Consider the following 20215-nt stretch of genomic DNA (forward strand, 5'->3'; position numbering starts at 1 on the left):
AGGCAGTCTCTCCCTGGAGCACTGGCCACGAATGGGGGAAAAGCTGGTTCTTTTAGAGCAACAGGCAGCCTTCATACCCCAAGGCCAAGTCCACCCGGCACCAGGGCCGGGCACTGACATCCTTGGCTCTCGGACACTTGTGTCCACAGCATCCTAGATGGGCTCCCGGGTCCTTGGTGGAGGACCATCTGGACTGTACTGGAGCAACATCTAAGGTCATTACAAACCTGGGTGTTGGTTGTTCCAAATTCCCTTGAGACTCAGAAGAAAGCCAGGCGGGGGTGCAAAAGTCCCCCACGTTAACTCCTAGGCCAGGAACAGAGAGGCGGTCCTCTGCCTCCATGGAAGGGGTCCAGGGCTGAGATTCCCTACACCCTCACTGACTCATTCTGGTCTTATGTGAACTGGAGGATTTAGAAGTTCTTTGTAGCTAAACTGATTCTCTCCAACTTTAGCATAAGACTCAGAGGGCAGGCAGCAATGCCTTCTCTTGTCTTTCACTGTTTTTGAGGATGGGGGTGCACAAGGAGTACCTTTCAGAGAAGAACCACTCTCTGGGGGGGGCTGCCCATAGGTAGGTTTGCAAGTCAACAAGCAGGTACTAACCATGCGCTGGCTGCATGCCAGGGATTAATGAGATGCAGACCTGCTTCTTGCGATGGTCCCACTGATAGATGACGTCCGGGGAGGTCCAGGCCCAGCAGGAATGAAGGGTGAAGACCACTGTGAGGGAAGGTCCCCTGGGAACCAGCCCAACTCACTAGCCTGGGGAAAGGTAGGGGATGCGGAGACCCAGAAAGCAGCACCACCCACATGGGTCAGGGCAAAGAGCCCAGTTTGGAGCAGGAGACCAAGTTCACACCTCAGCTCTGCCACTTCTCACTGTTGTGGCCTCTCCCATTGCGGAGCGCAGGCTCCGGACGTGCAGGCTCAGCAGCCATGGCTCACGGGCCCAGCTGCTCCGCGGCATGTGGGATCTTCCCGGACCGGGGCACGAACCCGCGTCCCCTGCATCGGCAGGCGGACTCTCAACCACTGCGCCACCAGGGAAGCCCTCGGCTCTGCCACTTTTATGGGCAGTTACTTAACATCTCTGAACCTCAACATCTTTATCCCTCAAGCAGAAATCATAATGCATGCCTCAGTGTGGAGATTTGTATACGATCGCAAATTAAAAAGCACTTTGTAAGCTATAAATTCCAACACCGATTGAAGACGTCATAGTAATAGCAGGTTGTGACACACCTGAGAAGATTCCCTCTAGATTACACAACATAACCAATTGCCTTAAACATGTTCCAAAATGGTGTGATGGTTAATGGCCTTTTATGACCAGACAGACCGGGGTTCAAATCCTAACTCTGCCAACTCACAGGCCATGTTACCTAAGCCGTCAGAGCCTCAGCTGGATAATGGTGCCAGGAGGACTCGAGCAGGTTGAGAGGGGAAGTGTGCTTGATTTAAGGTTACCCGTGATTACAACGGTAGCCAGTGGAAAGAGTTCAGCCTGCAGTTTTTCATCCTTTCATAGGAGAACTTGATCCCTCCATGCTTTTTGTAAAAAGGAAACCAAAGTCCCGGAGCCTGAGAAACTCCTCCTAAGTTACACAGCCCGGGGTAAGCAGAGGTGGCCCTGGAGTGGTGAGAGAGGCCCCTATGAAGACAATGGCCTTCAAAATCAGGGGCTTCCGATCCCCTGGGAGTTGTTAACATGCAGATTGCTAGGCCCACCTGGCCCAGAATTTCTGGTGTAGTAGTCAGCCTTTTCTTGGCCTACAGAATGCCCCTCTTCAGGGTGTCCCCCATCCCATTAGTGAGGCCATGAAAAGCTTACCTGGGAGGAAGGGGATGATTCTCTGCTTGGGGTCCTTCTGGCCACCTTCGATGGGAAACTTATCCAAAAGCTGCATCTGAGGAGCCAGACAGAGGAACAGGATTCAGAAGACTGGAACGGCCCTCAGTGTCCCTTCCCCACCCCGCTCCACTGCGCCAGGGCCCCACTGTCCTCACACGGATGAGCAACGCCTCAAATCCCTCATTTCACAGACAATTAACAAACCACATGGGGCATGAGTGGGAGGACGCCAGAGCTCTCTACACATCAAAGGGGGAGTCTGAACAATCTCAAGGAGGCCTGAGGGTGTACAGGGAGGTGTCCAGAGATGACCCGGAGTGAGGCCAGGGTAGGGACCAGCAAGATTTCAGGCCAGGCTGCTGATGGGGTTTCCAGAGACTTCTCTGGACCCGGTTGTTTTCATACGTCATATGCTGGGTGAGCCCTTCAGTCACCCGCCATCCTAATCCCACCCTGGGGCCAGGATGGGGAAGGCCCCACCTGATGCTTCAGACAGACCACCCACCTTCCAGAACCGCTCTGCGGAAACAGACCCAGATGTTATTTTAATTGCAAAACCAAATCCAGCCCACTGCCCCCACTGCTGGAAGACCCCCTCCTCCGTTTCCTACCTTCCCACCCTGAGACTGCTGCTGTTTTTCCAGGGACAGACCCATTGGAAGAGTTTCCAGGGTTCTGGAAGAACAGCTGTTTTTTCTTCTGCTATTCTGGGCTGAAATTCTGTATAAACTGGAAAAATACACAGGAGACAGGATGGACGAAGCCACAGCCCCTGTGCGTGTGTGTGGCTAGCCTCGCTTCCAAGGAGTGGGCGGGCAGGAGGTGGAGCAGAATGAAGAGTGGGATCTAGCCCCGCTGACCCAGCTGTGTGTCCCTGGGCCGGGCTACAAGCTTTCTCAGTTGGGCTTCAGGCGCCTCATCAGTAAAATGAGGAAGATCCGTCACAGGACATCTGCAGTCCATTCCTTCTTCTGAATATTAATTAATACTTATTGAGTGTCTACTTAGAGCACTAAGAAAATAGCAGTAAAGAGAAGAGACGAAGTCCCTGCCCTCAGGGAGTTTACATTCTAGTTGGGGGGAGACACAGTAAACAAATATGTACTGTGCTGGGGGGATACATGCTATGAAGAAAAATGAAGTAGGATAAGGTGGTGGCGCAGAACAGGAAGGAACAGTTATTTTATACAGAGTGGTGTGGAAGGCCTCACAAATCAATGGCAATTCGGCAGAGACCGGCAGGAGGTGAGGAAGCGAGCCACAGTGGAGGGGGAGAGTGTTCCAGGCATGGGAAGGGCCAGTGGAGTCGAGTGAGCAGGGGCCGAGGTACAGGCACTGAGATCCAGGTGGGGCCCGGATCACGGAGAGGATGGCTCGAGCTACAGGGAAGTGACTGGGCCACAGCGAGGAAGTAGGGAGACCAGTCAGGAGCCTATGTATTGGCTTGGACCAAAGTGCTGCCTTGGAGGTGGTGAAATGTGGCCCTACGCTAGATTTGACACATGTAGTGTATGTACGTGTGCACGCGTGTGCATATTCCCATCTACCCACCCACGCACCCAGCTCTACAGCATGATTTTAGGATCCTCTCTTGCACAGTCAAGATCCAACATACACAAGCTATTTACAGCCCACACGTGAAGGGTGGGTCATTGTCAGATTCCATTCAAAACAAGACAGTGACTGCACTGTTATTAACTTTCACTTCCCTGAACACAGTCTAAGATTTAACAAAAGCTGGCTCATGAGTTTTCAAACCCCAGTGTTATAAATCCACCTCTCCAACCTTTAATAATTGCCTGCTATGCGTAAATATGGACAATGGGCCATAACATTATAAACCTGTACTTAGGATTTTTTTTTTTTTTGCGGTACGCGGGCCTCTCACTGTTGTGGCCTCTCCCGTTGCGGAGCACAGGCTCCGGACGCGCAGGCTCAGCGGCCATGGCTCACGGGCCCAGCCGCTCCACGGCATGTGGGATCTTCCCGGACCGGGGCACGAACCCGTGTCCCCTGCATCGGCAGGCGGACTCTCAACCACTGCGCCACCAGGGAAGCCCCACTGTGCCACCAGGGAAGCCCAGGATTTTTTTAAATCAATAGATTTTCAAATAAATTCTACATGGAGTAAAACTCTTATTTTCTCCTCTCTCCATTTTCCTCACCCATATTCTATTTTGTAAATTTTATTTCTATATTACATAAGTAATTCATGTTCATTGAGGGGAAAAACTAGAAATTACAGAAGCAGTAGGTGGTCAAAAGGAGAGCAAGAATCACTCATAATCCTTCCCCCTGAAAAAGAAGCATTAATATTTGGGATATATATCCTTTCCAGATGTTCTTACCTGCATGTAGATAAAATAAGCTCATCAAGTACTCTCATTACGGTGTGTAATGACATTGTCCCACGTCAGTGACTACTTCCATATCGGCACTGTTTCTTTGTTTGTTTATTTTTTTAAACTAGAGTTTTGCTCATTTATTCAAACAGTAGGCATTAGGGCAGGCTGTGGTAGAGGATGCAAAAATGGATCACACTGTTCTTGTTCTGGAAGATTTGTCAATCCAGGAACAGAGATGAGGTATCCAAACAAAGACAATACAAGGTAGAAAGCGATAGGTGCCACAAGAGGGGTCTGTTCATTAATTCATTATCCATTCATTCAAGGAACATTTGCTTCCTGTCCCACATCTCATCCCAAAGGGAATGAAAGATGAATTAGGCAGAGCCATTGCCCCTGGGGTAGTCACGAACTGAGGCAGGAGGCAGAGTCATGAACAAGTAATACTAACGACCAATGATAGATGCCAAACTAGCAGGGAGTTCTGGGCAAGGTGAATGTCCAACTCTGCCTGAGAATATCTGGGCAGACTTCACAGAGGAGGTGACACTTGAAGTCGATTTTAAGGAATGGATATGAATTCACCAGGAGACTTGATGAAGAAAGCACCTGAAGCTCAAGAACAGCTTATATAAAATCACAAATATGTGAGATGTTCTCCTGCTTAGGAAACGTAAGAGCTTCAGTGTGGAGAGTTGGGGGGACTTGTGGAAGACCAAGCTACAAAGGTAGGTTGGGATGAATTGTGGGGAGCCTGTCATCCCCCAAAGATGTAGTTCCTTCTGTGGTCAATGAACAGCCACTGATCCATACCAGCATTCTTAATTGTGAGGCAGAATGCTTCAAGGTTTGAATGGGTCATGGTTGATTTACCTACTCTCTACTGTTGGATATTCACTACTACATGTAATATCAGAGTGAACACCTTTTCCATGTACCTATGAACCTTTCTTAACATTTTTTCTATTTTTTGTTTCATCTCATTGAAATCTTTGCAAATTTATAGGTGCCTTAAATCTTTTCTGGAAGAAGACTGAAGATAAATACATGGATATAACTAATACGTTGAAGGACAGGCCCAAGGCCTTGGAGCAGCAGCTTCATAGGATTTCTGAGGAAGAACACAGAGATGATGAGGTGAAAGGCAGGCCCAGCTCATGCCGTGTAGAGTGATTTGCCCTTATCAGATTCCTTTTCTCCTGAAAGAAAGTGGCTTGCTGTGCCCGGCAAGCTGAGGGACTTACCCAAATTGCCCTATCTCTTTGGGGCTGGCAGGAGTTAGGCTACAGAAACTTTAAGTTTCTGGGGCTTCCCTGGTGGTCCAGTGGTAAAGAATCTGCCTTCCAATGCAGGGGACGTGGGTTTGATCCCTGGTCGGGGAACTAAGATCCCACATGCTGTGGGGCAAATAAGGCCACATGCCACAACTACTGAACTCGCCTGCCACAACGAGAGAGCCCACGTGCTGCAAACTACAGAGTCCATGAACCATGGAGCTCGTGCGCCACAGCTAGAGAGAGAAGAACTCGTCTGCCACAACTAAAGAGAAGCCCGTGTGCCGCAATGAAGAGCCCGTGTGCTGCAATGACAGATTCCACATGCCTCAACGAAGACCCTGTGTGCCGCAACTAAGACCCGACTCAGCCAAAAAAAAAAAAAAAAAAAATATATATATATATATATATATATAAATGGTAAGCCTTTTTAAAAAAGTTATAAAAAATAAAGAAACTTTAAGTTTCTTATCAGCTCTGACATACATTTGTTCTCTGAATCCTGAATTCCTTTTCAGACATAAGATTCTGAGATTCTCACTAACAGTGCATAGGGATGGTGGTGCCCAGAGAAGTGGACAGGGGCACGTAAGATTCATGCATTCCTTCCTTTCCTCCCAAAACATTTGCTATGTGCCTTCTAGATGTCAGCCCTCTGTTAGGGGCTAGAAATAATTTAAATTGCTGGTCTATGGACCACAGTAGCAAAGCCCTAGAGCTGTCTCATATGGCAGTCACTACCCACATGTGGCTATTAAGCACTTGAAATGTGGCCTGTCCAAACAGAGATGTGCTGTAAGTTTAAAATATGCACCAGGTGTTGAAGACTTAGTACAAACCAAAAAAGTGAAATATCTCATTAACAACTTTTGTATTGATTGAATGTTGGAATGATAATATTTTGGATATATCAGGTTAAGTAAAAATACTTTAAAAATAATTTCACCTGTTTTATGTTCTTATGTAGCTACTAGAAGAATTTAAATTATATATATGGTTCATATTATATTTCTATTGGACGGGCTGCTCTAGAGCAAGATCGTTCTCAAAATGTAGTTTTAAGTCTGCCCAAACCTGACACCTTGGGGGAGGGGAGGTGTTTGTTAAAAATACAGTTTCCTGGGCCCTACCCAGAAGTCTGTGAAGCTTTGTTTTGGTGCTAGAGACTGACGAGCAAGTTTTGGAGTGGCGGGGAATGGTGAGGCTATATGAAAAGGATTCTGTGGGACCTGAAGGGAGAGGTCAGGGAAGACTTCCTGTAGGAGGTGAAGCTAGCTCTGTCTTGGCAGAGTGACGGTCACGTTCCCTGTACCTTCCCTGCCAAGAGCAGTCTGAACCTCTCCGTGGGTTCACGTGCCTCCTGGAAGGCAAGGGTCATCTGATAGCCCTGCGGATTTGAGTTTTTCCTCAAAAGGCCTTTTGAGGATGCTTTGCAGCTGGGCTCTCTCCCACCTCCTCCTTCTGTAACAGATATTCATCTTCCCCCACCTCTGCCTTAGTCTGGGTCCCCTGAGGCCACGACAAGCCCATCTGCTAAAAGTACTGGGTCAACGGGCTCTCTCCAGAGCCGTGAGTGTGCAGCTGACCTGCCACCCTCCACCTTGAGCCTCAGGTGCTGATCTCAGCACACCTGTCACCTGATGCCCCCACGAGATAACAGGGAGGCATCTGTCCTCCCTGTTATCTCCAGGGCCCACTGGCCACAGGAAGACGATGCACTGCTAACCAGATGTTGGTGACATTTTCTCTGCCCACAGGTGACATTTCAAAAAAAGCCAATCCCCTGGCTCAGACTCCAGAGCAAACCAGTCGGGGGGCTTGCAAATCTGCCCCATTCAGCGAAGTGGCCCGTGCGCAGTATGGCAGAGTGGTGGGCGGTAGGATAAATATGCGGCCACGTGTGATACACAGTCCAAATGTCACCCCACCTGGGGGGCCAGGCAGGCCGCGAAGTGGGTTCTGTAACCTGGTGGTGCCTAATTTGCAGGACTGGGTCTGATAGAGAAAAGTCACATGAAAGGCTGAGGGAAGCTGTCTGATGAAGAGGCTGCCCAGAACCTTCCCTGAGGAGGAAGCCTGGGTGTGTGGGCGGTGAGGAAGGAAGCTCCGCCCCGCAGAGAATTCTGCTGCAGCTACATTTTCGGGCAGGAAGTGGATTCTCCTGTCACTCCAGCAAGGGCCTGAGTCGGGCTGGAGGAAAAGCAGGGCCCGTTGCCAGGGTCCTTCTTAGAGTGAGAGGCATTTGGCAAAGGAAGCCCTTGGCAAGCACATCAGAACTCTGCAGCGTGTGGAGGACGCCAGGCTGTTTATCTAAGGGGTGGATAGTGCGAGAGATACAGGCCAGCTCGGCTTCACGAGCTGGCCCCAGCCAGAGAAAGCTGATTCGGCAGCTCTTCGTGGGCAGGGCTGAGCAGCAATAAACACTGGGGAGAGAGAAGGGTGGACCCCGGGCCCAGCTGGGGCACATCTGTAACCCAAGAGGCCAACTCCTCGCCCTTCCAAGAGGGTGGAGTTCCCAGGAACTCCAGTTTTGGGGCCCTAATACTTGTGACCATTTCCAGCTCAGGAACAAAGGGAACGTTAGTTACTACAAGAGGCTGGTGGGTTCCCTGATCTAGAGGTTCCCCTTACAAAGAGGCAAAGTCACTCCATCTCCCTGAGAACTCTGAGAGATCACGGGAAACCTCAGAATGGGTTTGTCCATCCTACTGACTTAGGGCTCACCAGGCCCTGTGTTAGATGCAGGGACACAGCAGGGAGAATCCCGGAAACAGAGAGGGACAATAACGATATGTGTGACTTTTCCTAAAGTTCTCATCCTTTCTGGTCTGAGATGTACTTCCCCATTCCCTTTCTTCTTTGATGGCCTTATCAGGTGACACCTACTCTGGGAAGCCTTTGACTGTCCCAGCCTAAGGTCACACCACCTCTCTTGGAATTCCAACAGCACTCCTGGTTGGTATCCCTATTTCAGTATTTCACATAGTTTTTTGAAAATTTTTTGTACATATTCATCTCATTGCCCACAAGAGGAGGCACCCTTCCCTTTGAATGGTCTTGGTGCCCTTGCAGAAAACCAGTTCAGGATAAATGTACGGGTTTCTTCCTGGACTCTCAATTCTACTCCTTTGATCTATATGTCTATCCTAGGTCTGTAGGATGCCATCTTGAATACTGTAGCTTTGTATAAGTTGTTTTCTTTTCTTTAATAGACTTTTTTTTTTTTTTTGCGGTACGCGGGCCTCTCACTGTTGTGGCCTCTCCCGTTGCGGAGCACAGGCTCCGGACGCACAGGCTCAGCGGCCATGGCTCACGGGCCCAGCCGCTCCGCAGCATGTGGGATCCTCCCAGACCGGGGCACGAACCTGTGTCCCCTGCATCGGCAGGTGGACTCTCAACCACTGCGCCACCAGGGAAGCCCTTTAATAGACTTTTTAAAGAGAAGTTTTAGGTTCACAGCAAAATTGAGCAGAGAGTACAGAGAGTTCTCATATACTCCCTGACCCCACACATTCCTGGGCTCCCCCCATCAAAATCTCAAACCAGAGCAGCACATTTACTGCAATTGATGAAGCTACACTGACAGATAACTATCACCCAAAGTCCATAGTTTACATTAAGGTTCATGTTTGGTATTGTACGTTCTAGGGGTTTGGCCAAATGTATCACATGTGTCCACCATGACAGTATCACATCACTGCCCTAAAAAACGTCTGTGTTCCACCTATTCGTCCTCTTCCCACTAACCTGAGCAACCACTGATACTTTACTATCTCCATAGTTTTGCCTTTACTAGAATATCATATAGTTGGAATCATACAGTATGTAGCCTTTTCAAAATAGATTCTTTAATTTTTAAAATGCACAATATGTATTCAAGTTTCCTCCATGTCTTTTCATGGCCTGATAGCTCACTTCTTTTTAGCACTGAATAATATTCCATTATGTAGATGTGCTACAGCTTATTTATCTATTCACCTACTGAAGGACATCTTGGTTGCATCCAAGTTTTGGCAATTATGAATAATGCTATTGTAAACATCCATGTGCAGGTTTTCGTGTGGACACAGTTTTCAACTCATTTGGTTAAACACCAAGGAGGATGATTGCTGAATTGTATGGTTAGAGTATGTTTAGTTTTGTAAAAAAACTGCCGAACCGTCTTCCAAAGTGGCTGCACCAGGGCTTCGTTGGTGGTGCAGTGTTAAGAATCCACCTGCCAATGCAGGGGACACGGGTTCGAGCCCTGGTCCAGGAAGATCCCACATGCCATGGAGCAACTAAGCCTGTACGCCACAACTACTGAGCCTGCGATCTAGAGCCTGCGAGCCACAAATACTGAGCACACATGCCACAATACTGAAGCCCGTGCGCCTAGAGCCCGTGCCCCGCAACAAGAGAAGCCACCACAATGAGAAGTCAGCACACCACAACGAAGAGTAGCCCCCACTCGCCACAACTAGAGAAAAGCCCACGCACAGCAATGACAACCTGATGCAGCCCAAAATAAATAAATAAACAAATAAATTAATTAATGAAAGTACAGCTAAGAACATAGTCATGATCGTGTGAGAGGATTCGCCATCATGTGCCCTAGTCCCTACTGAAGTTATTTTTTATGTTCCATGGGCCTCTCAAACTTGCGCATGTACCCAGCCCATGTACTAGTTGCCCACCTCAGTCAGGGGTCCTCATACTTTTGGGGCCTAGTGATTCTCAGAATGGTGACACAACTCTGAACTTTCCCATGAAGATATAAAAATGATAGATTTGGGAGTGACTGGACAGCACCTCTAAAACACTTATTAGCAGATCTTTTTTTGGGGAGGGGTTCAGCAGAATTCTCTGTTCAAATGAAATTTAATATCAAACTTCCAGGGTTTCCCTGGTGGCGCAGTGGTTGAGAGTCCGCCTGCCGATGCAGGGGACTCGGGTTCGTGCCCCGGTGCCGGAGGATCCCACATGCCGCGGAGCGGCTGGGATCGGGAGCCATGGCCGCTGAGCCTGCGCGTCCGGAGCCCATGCTCCGCACTGGGAGAGGCCACAACAGTGAGAGGCCCGCCTACCGAAAAAAAAAAAAAATCAAACTTCCATTCAAAATTTTTTTGGGTGTAGATATCCTATCATTCCAGAACAACTTGTTGAAAAGACTATTCTTTTCCCATTGAATTACATTAACTCCTTTGTCAAAAATAAATTAACTATGTATGTGTGGATTTACTATTTCTGGACCCTCTGTGTTGTTCCACTGATAGATAGATATATCCTGACACAAACACCATCCTTTCTTGATTACTGTAGGTTTTTAGTTACGTCTTAAAATAAAAATTTTTCTTCTTTTTCAAAACTGTTTTGGTCATTCTAGATCCCTTGCACTTTCAGAGCCGGTTTAGAATGAAGTGGTTAACTTCTACATTAAAAGCCTCCTGGGATTTTTTTTTAATTGAGGTTGCATTGACTCGATAGATCAATTTAGGGAGAGAAGCTACCTTAGCAATATTGAGACCTTCAATCCATGAACATGGTAAATCTTTCTGTTTAGTTAGACCTTCTTTTAATTCACTCAGCAATGCATTATAGTTTTCAATATAGAGGTCTTACACATCTTTCATTGAATTCATTCGTGTTTTATGTGTTTTGAAGCTATTATTAATGGTGTTTTAAATCTTCATTTTCCAATTGTTTACTGCTAGTATACAGAAATACAATTGGTTTTTGTATGTTGAATTTGTATCCTGCAACTTTGTTAAAATTACTTATTAATCCTAGTAGGTATTTTTGTCTTTTGCAGATTTCTTAGTATTTTCTACGTAGACAATAATGTCAGAAAAAAAAAAGGTCATTATACATCTTCCTTTTTCCAATAAGTATGACTTTTCTTTCCTTATTTCACTAGCTAGAATGTCCAATACAATGTTGAAGAAAAGAGGTAAGAGAGAACATTCTTGCTTTATTCCAATCTTAAGAGCAAAGTATTCAGACTTTCACCATGAACTATGATGATAGTGGTAGGTTTTATGTAGATGCTCAAGATGAGAAAGTTTCCTTTGATTTCTAGTTTACTAAGGATTAAAAAAAATTATTATTATAAACAGTGCTGAATCTTGTCAAATGCTTTTACTGAATCTATTGATGCATTTTTTCTCCTATATTCTGTTAATGTGGTGAAATACACTGATTAGTTTAGAAATGTTGAACCAAGTTGAATTTTTGAAATAAATCCTACTTGGTTCTGGTGTATTATCCTTTTTATATACTGCTAGACTTGATTTGCTAATATTTTTATGAAAAATTTTGCATCCATGTTCATGGTATTCTGATATTTTCCTTTCTTATAATGTCCTCATCAGGTTTTGATATCAGGATTATACTGATTTCATGCAGTGAGTTGGAAACTATTCCTTCCTCCTGTGTGTAAGAATGGTATTATTTCATCCTTGAATGTTGGATAGAATTCACCAGCGAAACTATGTGGGTTTGGAGCTTTCCTTGCAGGAGGGTATTTGATTATGAATTCAATTTCTTTAATAGGTGTAAAGGCACTTAACATTTTTCTTTCTCTCCTTGAGTAAGCTTTGGAAAGTTGAGTTTTTCAAACAATTTGTCCATGTTGTCTTCTTGAATTTGTTGACAGAAAATTGTTACTAACACTCCCTTATTATTATTTTACCTGAAGTAATTAGCTCCTCTTTCTCCTGATATGGGTAATTTGTGTTTTCTCTCCTTCTCTCTTTGGTTATCCTTAGTAGGAGTTTATCAGTTTTATCAATCTTTTCAAACAGCCAACGTTTGGTTCTGTCAGTTTTCTTTACTGTTTTCTGCTTTTTACGTTATTGTTTCTGTTCTCATAATTTCTTTCCTTCTACTTAGTTTAGGCTTAGGGGTTTTTTCCTTAAAGTGAAAATTTAGATTATTGATTTTAAACCTTCTTTTAAAATTTAGGCATGTAATGATATACTTTTCTCTCTAAACAGTGCTTTAGCAGTGACCCGCAAATTTTCATATGTTGCATTTTCACTATGTTCAATGCTCAAAAAATTTTTTTTAAATTCCATTTGTGATTTTCCTGTGGACTCACAGACCCCCAAAATTCAACTCCAAAAACAAGAAACATAAAGAAATCTATACCAAGGCACATCATAAGCAGGTTACTCAAAATCAGTAAGAAAGAAAAAAATCTTAAAAGCAGCCATAGGAAAAAGACGTTTTTACATTCAGAGGAACAAAGACAATGACAGCAGATTTCCTGTTGGAAAAAAATGCAAACAAGAAGACAGGGGAAAGGCTTATGATGCCTCTGGGGCCCTGAAGATCCTCTACCTTGACCCCAACCACAATTCTGCTTCACATTAGTGAACCTCAGCTATGAATCAAGTCCAGCCAGGTCCTCCACATCCACATTATACAGATCTCTTCATCTATCAGCTGGTGATCAAATAATTTATCATCCAAATTGGGAAACTACTGAGAGTGAAAGGGAGTGCTGGTAATAATTCCATCAGGATAAAAGGTACAAAACAGGACTTCCAGGACTGTACTGGTTAATGGGGTCATGTGGTTACCCTAACTATGAGTTCCCAGCACCTAGCACAGGTCCTGGTATAAAACAGGTGCTCAATAAATGTTTGATGGTGAAAATAACATTTACTGAGAACTTGGTTTGTATTAGGCACTGGCTTATCTCAATTAATTCTCATATCAACTCTTTGAAGTAGGTACTATTAATACCCTATTTTCCAGAGAAAGAAACCAACATACAGAGAGATTAAATAACTTGCCCACACAATCAAGGTGTAGAACTGCGATTCGAACCCAGGTAATCTGGCTCCAGACCCTGGTCTCTTGACTACTACAGTCTGAATGAATAAAATGAATGAAAGAAATTATACCATTAGGGTAACATTTCTATTAAATTTCATTCAAGGTGTAAGAATGGTGCATCACTAGACAATCTATTAATGTAATTTAGCACATTATCAAATAAAGGATAAAAACTATATGATCATTCTCACATAGGCAGATGAAGTATTTGATAAAAGTCAACACCTATTTATGATTTTTTTAAAAATTTAGCAAACAAGAAATAGGAGTAAACTTTCTTAATCTGAAAATGTTTAGCCATAGCAAACCTCAGTGAAGAAACACTGGAACAAAACAAGGATGCTGTCCACTGTCACTACTTCCATCCATTATTGTATTAATGATCCTTCCCAAGGTATTAACACAAGAGAAAGAAATGAAAGGCATAAAGACAGAAGGAAAAAAGTCAGTATTCACAACCAATAGCAAGTTATGTACCGAATCAAAGAGAAACCTCAATTGTGGAGAAAAGGGAACCCTCCTACACTGTTGGTGGAAATGTAAATTGGTGCAGATACTATGGAGGTTCCTTAAAAGAAAAAAAAAATAGAGCTACCATAAGATCCAGCAATTCCATTCTGGGTATATAGCCGGAAAAGACAAAAACTCTAATTCAAAAGGATACATGCACCCCAATGTTCATTGTAGCGCTGTTTACAACAGCTGAGACATGGAAGCAACCTAAATGTCCATCAACAGATGAATGGATAAAGAAGGTGTGGTATGTATATATATATATATATATATATATATATATATATATATATATATGATGGAATATTACTCAGCCATAAAGAAGAATGAAATAATGCCATTTGCAGCAACATGGATGGACCTAGAGATTATCATACTAACTAAAGTAAGTCAGAGAAAGACAAATATCATATGATACCACTTATATGTGGAATCTAAATATGATACAAATGAACTTATTTACAAAACAGAAACAGACTCACAGACACAGAAAACAAACTTATGGTTACCAAAGGGGAAAGTGGGGGCGGGGGAGGGATAAATTAGGAGTTTGGGATTAGCAGATGCACACTACTATATATAAAATAGATAAACAACAAGGACCTGTTGTATAGCACAGGGAACTATCTTCAATATCTTGTAATAACCTATAATGGAAAAGAATCTGAAAAAGGATATATATAGATTGATACATACATACATATCTATATATATCTATATAACTGAATCACTTTGCTATACACTTGAAACTAACACAGCATTGTAAATCAACTAGACTTCAAAATTTTTTCAAAAACAGGGAATCCTCAAGAGATGCACACCTTTGGCCCTTGAAGGGTTCTGACACCTTTATTAAAAAGGAATTAACCCCTAGAAGGTATAAGACACTAGGCTTTAAAGGAGAAAATAAGATGAAAAAGTTGTGGACAAGTGTGGTGGTGATGGTTGCACATCAGTGTGAATGTACTTGATGCCAATGAACTGTACAGTTAAAAAAGGTTAAAATAGTAAATTTTATGTTATGTGCATTTTACCACAATACAAAATGGTAAGTTTGATGTTATGCATTTAGCACAATAAAAAAAGAGAGAATAAGATACTAGGGCTCTACAGTATGGAGAACCTGCAGAGCAGGGACATGGATTAGAGAGGAGTCACTACAATTCTCTCCTGGGCTCCAGACTGCACTGGCTGACCAGTGACCCTTTGCAAGGCACTTCTTCTCATCTGCGCAATGGGGGACGATGACGCAACTCACAGAAAAGATAGGAGGACCCAGAGAAGATGCTGCAGTGGATGTGTTCTGTACATGGAATGGGGCAGTGCAGCCATGAGGCAGCACGGCAGCTGCTCAGAGAGTTCCCAGGATGAGGCGAGGTTGAGGGTGGGTGGACAGGAGGGATACAGGCTCTCTTGCCAAAACCACTAGAAGCTTCAGGGAACAGACTAGGCACCCCAAGTGTCCCTGAAGCAGCAGCTGAGGAGAGAGACAGAGGGTAGAGAGGATCCGTCCATCCTGGCAAGGAGCTTCCTGCCTTGGATGCATTTGGTGGCTGGGGCATGGGCGTACGCCATATTGAAGCTGACTCATGGTGCTGGTATATATTCTAGCTTTGTGAGGGAGCCCATTCCGGGTTCCTAAGTCCTTAACAAGCCAAAAAAGTCTTGCTTGACCATTTTCTGGCAAACATGCAAGCTTTCACTACTTCCAATCCCTTCCCAGTCAAGCCATTACTATGAGGTTCCATGCACTGAATGAGTGGGATTCAGGGAGAGTGTAAGTCACGGTCCACGACGTGACTGGGAGCTGGGAGAGCCAATGGGCACAAGGGGTTTACCTAGTAGTGTTAGATTGGGTGTCAGTCTGCTGAGAGGCATAAAAAGCATGTGATCGAGGTTCAGGAAAGGACAAGGTTGGTGTGGCTGGCGTAAGCAAAGCAGACTTCTCAGAGGAGGTCACATTACATGTGGGCCTTGAGTAAAGGAGAGCTGGAGAAAGGGGAAGAGGGCATTCCAGAGGGTGGAATGGTGAATACAAAGGCTCAGCAGCGGGAGTGTTAGGCCTGCTAGATGAAACAGATTGGAGTGAATTGACTTGTTTATGAATTCCATGAAACGGTGCCATGTGTTGGAGAAAGTGGTGGGATCCAGGGTGGAGGCCCCTGATCATTTATTCCAGTGATTTGGGGATGACCACACAGTTGGCACCAGAGCAGGAGAAGCAGCACGATGTGCTGCTCCACAGGGGGAGTTAGGGCATCCTAAAGCCTCACTGGAAATGTGACAACACGGAGAAACAGTCAATTCCAGAGCTCATCTCAAGGATGGCCCTGCGTGTGGATGGAGTCTCTGGGGTGGGGGATGGCAGGTGAGATGCCCCAGATGCCTGCTGGAGTAATAACCCTTATTCTCTAAACTGCTGTCTAAGTGCTGGGTCCGGTGATGGGTGGGTGTTTTGCTTTGCTGAGGGTCTGAGATGAACAACTCAGGGCAACAGAGGAGGCTTTGGGTACCACCAGGGTCCTTCTCCACTCTCCCCTGACACCCTGCCACAGATGCTGAAGACATTTTGAACACATATTTAAAGATCACTGGTTTGAAGGGAACGTCAAATTATTACCCTCCCCAGGGAGCCCATGCACCTCAGTTTGGCCTTGCTTATCCCAAGGGCAACTCTCCAGGAAGCGCCAGCCTGGCATCTTGTGCACAAATGCAATCAGGGCACATACTCTCGAGCAAGGGTTCCTCGACTCTGAGTCTGACTCTGCAACCCCTGTGCTAGGAGCGTTCCTGCCCTCTCAAAGCCGAGATCTCATGATGAAGGAGATCTGAGGGTGGGATGGGTCACACGCTCACAAGTGCCCCAGCCTCTGCACCCACCATGACCAACCACACAGAGACAAGTGACTAGCAAGGGCTGGGCACTCAAAAAAGATCACTGAATTGATCCTCCCCTGCCTGCCTCTCAGAGCTATTAAGAGAATCAAAGAGGATTAGAAATATTGAGCAATGATTGAGGCAAAAACTGAGCAATTACTATGTGCTGCCCACAAGGTAGGTATGATTCGCCCTGTGTTTTATAGACGAGGAGGCAGGTACACAGAGAAGTTAGGTAACTTGCTCAACAACACAGAGCGAGGGAGTACAGGCACAAGTGAAGCTCAGGTCACACAGGGCTTCCCAAAATGATGCAATTCCCCCTTGAAGGCAGGGCAGTACAGACAGGGTCCCCCAAATATATGTACAAGCCCCCTTACCTACATGGTATCAATATCACTACTATGATTTATCTATTACTTTTCTTTGAGTCCCTTTCTGGAAAAACTTAAATACTTATTTTTGTTGATTATTAGTTTCCTATTACTGTTATAACAAATTACTACAGCTCAGTGCCTTAAAACACCACAAATTAATTTTCTTAGGGTGCTGGAGGTCAGAAGTCCAAAACGAGTCATAAGAGACTAAAATTCCAGGTGTCAGCAGAGCCATTTCCTTCCTGAAGCTCTGGGGGAGACTTGGTTTCCTTGCCATTTTCAGCTTCCAGAGGCCACCCATACTCCTTGGCTCGTGGCCCCCTCCTCCATCTTCAAAGCACATTAATCTCTGCTTCCATTGGCTCTCTCATTGCTCCTCTGACTCTCCTGCCTCCTTCTTATAAGGGATCCTAGTGATCACATTAGGCTTACCTGGATAATCCAGGATAATCTCCCCTTTTTAAGATCCTTAATCAAATCTAAAAAGCCCCTTTCACCACATAAAGTAACAATCTCAGGTTCCAGGAATTAGAATGTGGATACCTCTGTGGCGGAGCATTATTCAGCCTATCAAAAGCCACATCCAAAGCAATAATATCTATGAAATCATAAATGTATTAGTGTGTGTGTATACACACATTATATATACACATATTCTAACTGTGTTAATTTGCTAGGGTTGCCATAACAAAAGACCACAAACTGAATGGCTTACACAGTGGAAATATACTGTCTCACAGTTCTGGAGTCCAGAAGTCTGAGAACAAGGTGTTGGCAGGGTTGGTTCCTTCTGAGGTCTGTGAGGAAGAATCTGTTCCGTGCCTCTCTCCTAGCTTCTGTGATTTGCTGGCAATCTTCAGTGTTCCTTGGCTTGTGGAAGCATCACCCTATCCCTGGCTTCATCTTCACATGGTGTTCTCCCTGTGTGCATGTCTGTGTCCAGATTTCTCCTTTTTATAAGGATATCGGTCACTGGATTAGGGGCCCACCAGTATGACCTCATCTTAACTAATTACATCTACAACAACCCTATTTCCAAATAAGGTCACATTGTGAGGTACTGGGGATTAGAGCTTCAACATATGCATTTGGGGGAAACATAAGACTTCAACCCCTAACACCGACACACACTGAAACAATACATCACTATTAAGAGATAAAGTATTTGCCCATATACCACCCAAAAGCCTCTTCCTGAACTCACAGTGGTGCCTGCACAACATTTTGGATAATGTGAATAATAATAAATGGTACATAGCTAGTCAGATCTGGATTCAAATCAGTGTCCTCATCTGCAAAATGAGGACAGTGATAGAACCTGCCTGATAGGATGGGTGAGAGGATTCAGTGAGGTGACGGGTATAAAGTGCTTGGCACAGAGCCTGGCACAGACTAAGTGCCCCCACACGTGAGCTATTATTGTCACTGCTGTCATCAGCATCACTCTTGCTATGGCACTAGCCTGCATCCCCAGGGCCAGGGAAAGTGCTTGGGAACCTACAGCCCTGAGGTCAGAAAGGCAGGGAGACCATGAGGGACAGACTGGTCCGGGAGGTGCCTTGGCCAGGCCTGGCCCTGCTGTGAGTGTCTAGGGGCCCCGGGGGAGCTGCCCAGCTGGTGTTCATGGGCTGGGCTTGGGGAGGAGGCCTCTGGCTTTCCCAGCAGCTCATCAGGTGTGTGGTTGCTGGCTGGGGCATGTGTGACACTAACGTGGTGGAGCCTGCAACACCCGCAGTGAGATGTAGAGGGAAGAAAGCAGGGACGTGCAGGATGGCCTTATCCCAGGGGACCTCCTCAAGCCTAGAAGGTGTCCAGACCAGTGGCTACCCTGCCTCCCCCTGAAACTCCCTAGGGGGCTCATTCCATACACCCCCCACCATGCAGACCCACACCTTTGGAGAAAGCGCACTGGGTGGGAGTCAAGAGCGGAGGGTTCCAGTTCCAGCCTGCCAAGGCTTGCTAGGCAGCTGGGGCAGGAGACTTGGCCTCTCTGAGTGGCAGTGGCCTCATCTGTGAAATACTGCTCCTGCCTCCGTGGGTGTTGAAGATCCAAGGAGAAGACACGTGAGAAAGTGCTACCAACTGCGAGATGCAATTATTCCTATGTAATTTCTCTGAGCCTCAGTCTGTTCATCTGTGAAATGGTGTCAAGCCTGTTTTTCTCCTCTCTGAGGGCTAATGCAAAGTTGAAAAGAGAAAATGTACACGTAAAGCGCTTTAAAGCATGCCAGGCATGGAGGGAGCCATCAGAAGCAGTCACCTCTCTTAGCACTGTTTTACCATTATTTTAGAACTCTGGTTAGTGATGGAATGCCTGGGCCCTGAAGTCAGAATTCCAGTTTATTCCCTCCTGGCTATGTGACCTTGGCTAAGTCATTTAACCTCTCTGGGATCCAGTTTTCTCATCCATAAGGTGGCAGCGAGTGAGAACAGCCTCCCCATGGTGGTGTATGGATTGAATGAGATTACACAGGTAAGCATGGTGCTTGGCTTACCTAAGTGCTTGATAAATGGAGTCACCTTTTTCAAGGCGAAGAGGCTCCGGTGGTATGTATCTTCCTGTCTCCTGTAGCTTGCCTCTCCCCTGCTTGGGAGCTGCTGGAAGTTGCTAGTGAGACCTGACTGTCAGGTGAAACTGGCAAAAGCCACACAGGCCCAGGGAGTTCCCACCAGGAGCGCTGCTGCAGCAGGTGACTTGGGTAGGTCACCTGCCCACCCTCTCACATCGTCCCCTGTCAGACACTCCACAGCGCAAGAGACCGAAACATACTTGAAACCTCTTTGAAGGTTCTGGTGAGGACAGCACTAAGTACGTACCATCTCTGACGCTGCTGCAACCTGCCCCCATCTGATGGTTTCATTTCGGCTTCGAGCCCTTTGTTGGCTCTCTGCCTCCCATGGGACACAAGCCCATTCACGACCTCTGCCCCGACTGACCTCTGCAGTCGCGTGTCCTGCCACTACTGCATGTCCCCACGTACTGCACAGCCTGCCTGCATCCTCCCTGGACATGACACGCTGTTCCACAGCTCTGTGCCTTTGCCCATTCTGTTCCTTTTACTTGGAATGCCCCACCCCATGCGATCTCTTGCTGCCACCACCTCTGAGGGCTTTGCACAGGTTTAGCCCTCATTGACTCCCTTCTCTAGATTG

At 45.8% G+C, this 20215-nt stretch overlaps 1 protein-coding gene across 3 annotated transcripts in view; it reads right to left on the reverse strand.

Annotated features, from left to right (window-relative positions):
• SH3PXD2A (SH3 and PX domains 2A) overlaps nt 1-20215 on the reverse strand; it is a 246787-nt gene that overhangs the window by 153699 nt on the left and 72873 nt on the right. For 2 of the 3 annotated variants that reach the window (XM_082601531.1, XM_082601527.1), the window contains exon 3: nt 1835-1910. In XM_082601531.1, the coding sequence (XP_082457657.1) occupies nt 1835-1910 (76 nt within the window). Of the gene's footprint in view, nt 1-1834; nt 1911-20215 lie in introns of those variants that run through there. The other variant, XM_082601528.1, reaches the window with a different exon arrangement.

This window comes from Mesoplodon mirus, assembly GCF_964341445.2.
Source record: "Mesoplodon mirus genome assembly, chromosome: 2".
Taxonomy (NCBI): domain Eukaryota; kingdom Metazoa; phylum Chordata; class Mammalia; order Artiodactyla; family Ziphiidae; genus Mesoplodon; species Mesoplodon mirus.